At 38.0% G+C, this 8,907-nt stretch overlaps 2 protein-coding genes across 2 annotated transcripts; both read right to left on the bottom strand.

Annotated features, from left to right (window-relative positions):
• Positions 1-2,371: 2,371 nt before the first annotated feature.
• Positions 2,372-2,917, bottom strand: LOC110900912. Its single transcript, XM_022147771.1, has one exon. It carries the CDS (start codon positions 2,915-2,917, stop codon positions 2,372-2,374), a length of 546 nt encoding a protein of 181 aa, XP_022003463.1.
• Positions 2,918-4,964: 2,047 nt separating this feature from the next.
• Positions 4,965-7,202, bottom strand: LOC110900905 (polygalacturonase). The gene is made up of 3 exons (XM_022147766.1): positions 6,771-7,202; positions 5,696-5,985; positions 4,965-5,412 (listed from the first exon to the last, which is right to left on the bottom strand). The coding sequence occupies exons 1-3, from the start codon at positions 7,200-7,202 to the stop codon at positions 4,965-4,967; spliced, it is 1,170 nt and encodes a 389-aa protein (XP_022003458.1).
• Positions 7,203-8,907: the final 1,705 nt, after the last annotated feature.

Raw genomic sequence — 8,907 nt, 5'->3', positions numbered from 1 at the left:
TATTATTATTATACATATTAAAATAAAGTGGGGATGAATAGTGACTAAATTTTTTAAATAATTCTTTTATTTTTTAAATATTATGTTATTAGTCAGTAATAGTAATTTGATTATTTTTTTTCTAATAACTTACGTTTTATGTTTGTGTTTTTTCAACATTGCAATATAAATTTTATTGAAAAACAGATATTATGCCGCTATCGTACCAAACCGAACAATATATGTAACGGTACTGGTATTTTTTATATTGTTTAATGTACCAAACAACATTCGTACTTGTACCTGTATTCATATTTATTGTGTCTTGTTTGGTAACGGATTTGTGCCCTTGCCATAGTGAAACTAACCAAACAACATGGGTATTTATTTTTATTGTTTTTACTTTCGATCCCGTATCACTATCATACCTACCCTACTGAACACTTAACACTGATACCTATATTCATTTTTATGCTTTCCGCTTTTGATAATTTTTCATTTATACAACTCTTTGCGACGATAAATTAATAGCCGTACCAATATGTGATGATTTGAACAAATATATGCCGTTCAAACAATATTGGTACTAGTACCGGTATTCATTTTTATAGTTTTCGGTCGATATAAAACACGTGTTTATTTCTATAACGAGTGCATATGTCGTACCGGTATTGTCACAAACCATATTAATACTAATCGAATGCCCATGATAATGTACCGCCGCAACGCGCATGCAAATAATCTAGTTAGCTATTAAAAATAAATGATTAGTTAATGCTCGTAATTTTCTCTAATTTGGCTTTTTAATCTTTAACAATTTGGAATAAGATGAGCCTTTAATAATGAAACTAGCTCATGACTAATGGTAGGTGATTCTTTATTTAAAAGTGGATATAGGCTGGTAAGCTGGTGCATATGATCCCACATGGGTTAGACTTTAGAAGAATGTCAAATAATTTTAATCGGGAAAATTACCAAAATATCTGTTGACCAATTTTTTTTTTGAAAATGTCACCCTCCTACGTCGGTGGAGAGGCGCATCAAGCTTGCGATGCGTCTTTCAAGCACGGGAAGCGTCTGTGAGCGAAACCCAAAGTTTTAATTTTTCGTTGAAATTGTGTTAGAATGAGTTGGTGGAATTTGGTAAATGTAGGGAAGGTTTCAGATTTGTATTTAAGGGGGTAGACCCAAACAAAATTGAAAAAATTGTCCATAAGCACCATATAATATTTATACCCTGATCACAGTGCACAATGTCAAATAGGGCAAAAGTAAAAGAATTTGATGCATAGAAAGGAAGACGTTTACTATTTGAAATTCGACACGAGTTGCAAATATTAGACATATTGTCTTTATTACAAGAAATATGAAAATTACAACCTAAGACATCTAAAATTTGAGCTCCGGGGTGACCGAGCCTAGCATGCTAGGGAAGTGAAGGAGAAGTAAGATAACAAGCTTGAGGCGGGAATTGAGGTGGCGTGAATGGATAGAGATCACTGGTGCTGTTATGTCTAGATAGAGTCTTCTTAGTTTTGAGATCCTTCAAAGAAAAACCAAAAGGGTCAAATTCAATAGAAACGTTGTCATCACGAGTAAAACGTCGTACATAAATAAGGTTTTTAATTATTTAGGGGCTATACAGGACATTGGGCAGGATATAAGTACGGTTGGGTAAGATGTGTAGGCCTGTGCTAGATCCAAGTATTGGTAGAGAATTGCCATTGCCTACCAAAATGTTACTGCGAACAGGAGAATAATTAGGGAATAAAATTTTACCTGGTTCCTGAGTGAGGTGAGATCTTGTTCCCGTATCCATGATATCCATGTTCCAAGAGGACTGTGGCTGATTGACCTGCATTTTAGTGAAGGCAGCGCTTAAATCAGATGGAGAGAGTGCATTGTACCCCGTTGTTGTAGGTGGCTGAAGAATACCCGGTGTGAAGTCAGGCTGTCCGTTGAGCTGTGGTCGAGCAGCATAGTGTGCAGGCTGAGGAGAGGCTGTCGGTTTGTTGTTGTGGGGCCGCCATGGCTGTTGGGTCGGGTAAGGGCAGGGTGGAGGTGTCCACCAAGCCCAATTTGGATATCCTTGCTGCTGTCCAGCCCAAAAGTATTGCTGCTGTCGACCAGAACCGCGACCCCGTCCGCCACGTTTGTTCCAAGACTCCCGACCCCTGCCCTGACCATGAGAAGAAAAGGCGGTAGGGTCAGAAGTCTAAGGTTGTTGCTGTTGAGTGGGGTTTTGTTGCTGCTGTGTGGGAGCCGAAGGGGCTGCCAAGACTGCTGTGGTGGAGCCCTTGCGTGCATCAATCCGGAGCACCTCGTCATTTAACATAGTGATGGCCTGATCCCACCCGACTTCTTGTTGATTAATAAGAGAAACTGTGGTGTTCTATTCTTCGGGAAGACCACGAACCAACTGAAGAACCAACCTGGATTCAGAAACAGGTTGGTCCACATCAGCGAGTTGGTTGGACAACTCGGTGAGGCGCTGACAATAATCTTCTACGGATGAACAGGCTGTTAACGTGAGGTTACAAAATTTGGTTTCCAGCGTTGCTGCGCGGGCTTTCTTGTTGCGTAAAAATATCTTTTCTAGTTTTGACCAAGTTGCATAGGTAGTGGTTTTGGTATGAAGAATCCGGGTTAACAGATCATCAGCGACAGTGCTGTAAATCCATTGCAAAACTAGAGCATCAAGCTCCTGCCATAATTCCACATCAGCAGCCGGTGAAACCGGAGCAGGGGTTCCATCGACGTGGTTGAGTACCTTGTAGGCGACAACATGTAGACGAAAAAGTTTAACCCAAGAAGAAAAGGTTACTTTGGTTCCATCCAACGTTCGAATCTTCGTTTGAATGTTGGTAACCGAGTAAGTAGGGTGCAAGGGGGAGGGTTTCAGTGTGGAGGATTCAGGGGTGGAATCGTCTTTAGGCATGGCAGGAGGTTGGCGACTGGAATAATGGCTGATCGGGAAAAAAGAAAGGGATCGGAAGAGGTAATTAGAGATAATGAATCTGATACCATAAAAGCTATTAGGGTAAAAGAATTCTGAATGAATAGATCGAACATATTACATCCCTTATATTGGGAGATTACAATAACAAACCTAGCATAATTCTAGGGAAAAAATAATCTAAATAAATTACAAAGATACATGATTATCTATTCAATGCATAATATCGGCTAAGAATGTGGTCACGGGACGCGTCCTTGGAGTGAGGCATGATGCACAGGATGCGTCCGGCTAGTTTCTGAAGCGTCCGGTGTGTTTTCCGGCGAGTTGCAGGTTTTCGACAAGTTTTCCGGCGAGTTTCCGGCGAGTTCTCATTGCTTTTTATCTCTTTTCTGTAAGACACCAATCAAGTTCACAATATCACACATGAATTTGGCCCCAAATACATCCCAACAGATGTTGAAGATGACGGACACTTTGTCTCTTAAGAAGATGACGGACTCAACAGATATTGAATATCTTTCTGTTCATTTTTAAAGAACGAATTCAAGAAATCAGTACCGAATTCCCAGAAACCAAAACCTATATTTTATGTTGAACTCGCCGGAAACCTGCAACTCGCCGGAAACACACCGGACGCTTCAGAAGCTAGCCGGACGCATCCCGTGCATCATGCCTCACTCCAAGGACGCATCCCGTGACCACGTGTCCATTTTTTATTGGGTTTCGCTCACAGACGCATCCCTTGTTTGAAAGACGCATCCCAAGCTTGATGCGCATCTCCACCGACGCATGAGGGTGACAAATTTGAAAAGTGGTTTGATTAACCGACATTTTCATAATTTTCCCATTTTAATATTTACTAGAAATTCAAACAATTTTAAGGCGCAAGAATTAATGATTGGTTTGTTAACGGTCATAACAGATATTGACAATATTAAACTCTCAAAACTCTCAAATATTACAATCATCTAGTTAATAAAATATAATGAATTGAAAAACACTTATGTAATGAATTGTGTCGAAACTCAAACATGGCTATATAACTCATTTATATAAATGGGTCAAACGAGTTGGTAGATCACGGGTTGGCAAGCTATAAATGGTTTGTAATCAAATTATAAACGGTTGAACATGGCGTAAATGGATTGACGAATGGTATACAAGTTGACAAATTTAAGCTACACACACCATGTATAAAAAGAATTAAAATACCATGCATAAAATTTACAACACCATATCAAAAAATTCTTCTCACACTTCTTAGAAAAAAAAACTGCTAAATCCTATACTATATAAATTAACTTTAAACGTGTTGACAATTTTTTTAACAAATCCAGAAGGTGTATTGTATTTTAGAGCAATTGATGCCGTTTGTGTTGTTTGATACACATTGGAGATTTTCTTTTTTGCCAAAATAACAAATTACAGGTAAACGGGCAACAAGCTGCGTCACAACTCTCTTTTGAATTGCAAAACCGATCCTACTAAAGACGAAGTGACCCTTCAGGGTTGACAAATTAATTCTAGCATAACCCAAACAAAACTCATTAATTAAAGAGTTAAATGCCATTTAAGTCCCTATGGTTTGGGCCATTTTGTCAGTCTAGTTCAAAGGTTTCATTTTTCGCCTGTGGGTCCAAAAATGTTTCACAATTGCCATTATAGTCCACTGGATTAACTTCATCCGTTATTTCTTATTTCTGTTAACGAGAAGGGCAATTCGGTCATTTTATATGGTCGGATTGCCCTTTTAGTTAACAGAATTACATATAAATTACCGAATTGCCCTTTTTGTTAACAGAAAAAATGGATGACGTTAACCCAGTGGACTAAAATAGTAACATTGAAACCTTTTTGGACCCACAGACGAAAAATGAAACCTTTGGACTAAACCGACTTAATGACCCAAACCACAGAGACTAAAATGACATTTAACTCTACAAATTAATACATGGGTTTCAAAAATTCAACCCGCTAACCCAAAACCTAAAGCATGCCTACTAACATGATTGACACATTACAACAGTTACAGGCAACTTGTAGGTTGAAGTAATCCAGAAGCAGTTCCTGCAGCATACAAGCAAGACGAATTCGCTGGTTGACCTCCAAATTTAAGGTCAACATCCTTTAACACAATTCCGCTACACGGATTCCCCTTGCTGCAATCAAATTTCACTGCCACGCGTGTTGCTGATGTTCCATGCACGTTTTCGTACATCACGTTGCTGATCTTTACTCCCGAAGCCTCATTCGGACAGTTGTTATTATTCGGACAGTAATTTCCGTCTATTATGATCGGAAACTTAACGTTCATCATCGTTGCTCCCTTGAAATAAACACCGTTAACGAACCCATTGCTACTCCTCGCCCATGCTTTTATCCTCAGACCGTTCGTTGTACCTACGAATGTGGTCGTTTTTACTGTTACATTCTGCACACCTGGTTCTTCTCGTTCCCACCCTAGACTCCCAATGCTGCATCCAGAAATCAAATGTATAATCATTAGCAAATTGTATATCCGTGTATCTTTGTGGGTACAACCTCTCTATCTCGTGGGATAGAGGAAAAGTTTGCTTTTATATCACCCCGCCCAGACTATACATTGGGTGGGAATTTATAGGGTACGTTTATTTGTCTATATACATGTGTGTGCGCATGTGCTTTTCTTAACCAAAGTGGTGTATTTCAAGAAGGTTGTTAGCAAACTGGTGTGTTTGAGAATTCTGAAAAAGAAACTTATGTGTTAGTTGAGTGTACCTTATGCCGTGACCGGGTCCACAAACCACCTTTTCTATCCAGATATTAGAGTTTCCTGGGCCTATCGAGACGCAGTCGTCGCCTGTTGAGATTTTAGAGCTCAAAATGGTGATTCCTGTGGAATATGTTAAATGGATGCCATCTGTGTTCGGGCTGAGCCCAGGTGCTACGATGCTAACTCCTTGTATTTTCGCGTTCTTGCAACTATAGAGCAACATGTGAAACATTTGGCTGTTTAATGACCTTAATTTACTGATCACTATGTTTTGGGAATGGTAGAAGCCAAGTGTCTGCAACAAATACATGTTCATTCAGTGGCGGAGCCAGAATTTTTTTCTTATGGTGTCTTTTTTTATGGATACCCCGGTTTATAGTAACCCAGAGTTGAACTTTTTGGATCGGTTCGGATCTAGTCGGGTCATATCACATAATATAAGCAAATATCACAGTAAAAGTACAATGTTATTGAATAAAAATACAAAATAAAATTACAAAGTCATTTGAAATATATAAAAAAATTATTTAATAGTTGCTCTGTACCCATTTTCATGTTTTGAAAACGATTCATAATGTTTTCTATGGCAACTTTCAAAAAAAAATCTCTTTTTATTATAACAAACAAATGCACGCATCATTCAAATGATCATCAAACATCCTGTTAGGTTAAACAATTGAAACAAAACCAATTAGACATGTGGCTATAATGCTTAGTCGATTAGAAAAAAATAAAAATTAAGGATGGACCTTTAATGATTTAAAGTATACTAATTAAATTCAAGTAACTGGACTTAATTTTTGAAATATAAATTTGTTTATTATCTAATTCTTTTAGAAGAAAACAAAACAATATTGTCGTTTGTAAAAAGACAATGGTGTCCTTCATGAAAAAAATGGTGTCGCTCGAATTTTTCCTATTATACGTTGTATTTGCTACACAAAATCTAATGGTGTCGGACGACACCGTTGTTCAAAGTGTGGCTCCGCCACTGTGTTCATTATAATTTCATGAATAAAAGAAAAAAGAAAAGATGTAGACAAACACGCGATGTAGATTTGTCGAAGTGTATGGTCTTACTGTAGATCCTTTAGGACATGCTTTTCCAGATGTTTTGCAGGCCCATAGAGAAGATCCTTGAGCATCAAGGGTCCCACCGTTTATGGTAACATTCTTAACTATGTAGAACTTGATCCAGACTTGCGCGTTGCCAATAGCATTATAACTAGATGGTGCCACCAAGGTACCAGCTATGTTGAATGTGATGGCTCGGCTCTTACATCCTTGACCAGAGAATGTAAGCGCCGAGGCAATCAAGTACCTGCCAGCTGGCACATAAATGCTGGCGGGACTCGTAGAGTTACATGACAAACTCCATGCTTTCAAGAACGCGTTCTTTGAGTCTGAGCGGCCGTCTGACTTGGCTCCAAAAGTTTGGACATTGTACGTAACCGTTGCGGATGATAACCGAAAAACTAGAAAAAGCAAGACCATGATATGTTTGATCACCATGATAACTGATATGTGTATCTCCTCTCTATACTTACTTTGAAGTAGTTGCTTAGTTAGTTTTGTATGTTATGTAGTTATTGATTTGGTTATTTATAGTTATAGTTAAGAACATAATAGTACAGGTAGAGAGGTACATGCAATGATCAGGGTTTGCATTATTTGATAATGATTGATAAGAAGTAGTCCGTATGAATAGGAGTACAAACTGATCGAATGTCAAATGGGTGGCAACTTGAAAGGAATATTAATCATGTAAACACTAATTAATATTATATCTTTCAAACAATTCTTTTAATATTTGCAATTGTGTAGGATTGTTTTGGATCGGTGGGTTGAACTGATAAACTCGATGACAATCCACATATTTATTCGTGTCAAAGTTATCAATCTCAATTAGAACACACGAAAAGCATGCAACCCGCGTGGTTCATTTATTTAAACGAAACAAACGACTTGTGGGTTGTAAGTGAATTGTTATAAATGAATCGTAAATAGGTTGACATACTGTCCTTATAAAGTGTACTTTCTGTTATAATTTTAAACGGGCTAGTGGGTAACGCTTCTACCCGAACACGAGTTATTTTCTTAAACATGTGAAACATTAAAACAGTTCAACTTATAGAACCTGATTGTTTTTTATTTGTGTTTGAAGTATTGTCGTACTTAGAAAAAAGGTATATAAATAAATTCAGTTTTATGTCTGTTATTATTAAACCTCAGTTTTATGTCTATTATTAGTTATATTAATATCTTTTCAAAAAAAATATTTAAACCTCATTTTATATTGTATCTAACTCAATTGGGTAGAGTTATATTATATGATACAATATAATATTTCCTACTACATGATACAATAAAAAACCAAAAGGTATAATGACTATCAAAACTTAATTGGGTATGGTGGGGCGGGGGTTTAGGGCATGGGTTAACACGTGGCTTGGGAGGGTAGATATGGACTGACCAACATTGAAGACGGTATGATGGGGCGGGGGTTTGGGGCGTGGCTTGGATGGGCTTCGCTGGGCTGACCCAAGTTTGAATATTTGAATATTTTTTAAAACAACAAATTTAATTTTTTTAATATTTTTAAATAAAGAAAATTACATAAAAAAATTCCTAAGGCTTATATTTGTTCTTTATCTCTTCTCTCATCTCCAAGATTAGTTGCAACTCGTCACCCTCTAGGTGATCAATAGGCTGGGATAGAAATTTCAAATCATCCCGTTTTTGTTTCAGGGCATCTCTAGTATCTTTGCTCTTTCGAAGTTCGGCCCTTTGTTGTTGGAATACGTTGAATGTATCTAACTTGCATACAATGTCATCCAACTGATCGCTATATATTCCCCTATGCGAGCCCGAACTCACAGCTGAAGGTGATGCCGTACCCGATCTTGATTTTTGAGTGCGCCTTTTTGCGGCATCTCTTCCATATTCAGGCCGGTTTGGCGAATCATCCAAAAGGTCCTCAAACTCTTGATCTCGTGCATCTCTTCCATATAGCTTTGTTTTGAATGTAACCAATGCATTTGTCACAATGTCGGCTTCGGTTTCACCACTTCTTGGGTTTTGCTTTGCTTTATTTAAAAAACCACTAAATTTTGTAAGTTGGCCGCTTATCTCGCTCCACTTCGAGGATAAGCTATCATTTTCACGATAAGCCTCCCTTCCCATTTCTTCATGGAATGCTTTACTAACCGCTTCCCAC

The sequence above is a fragment of the Helianthus annuus genome, chromosome 2, assembly GCF_002127325.2.
Source record: "Helianthus annuus cultivar XRQ/B chromosome 2, HanXRQr2.0-SUNRISE, whole genome shotgun sequence".
NCBI classification, from domain to species: domain Eukaryota; kingdom Viridiplantae; phylum Streptophyta; class Magnoliopsida; order Asterales; family Asteraceae; genus Helianthus; species Helianthus annuus.
This window is presented reverse-complemented; position numbering and strand designations above follow the sequence as displayed.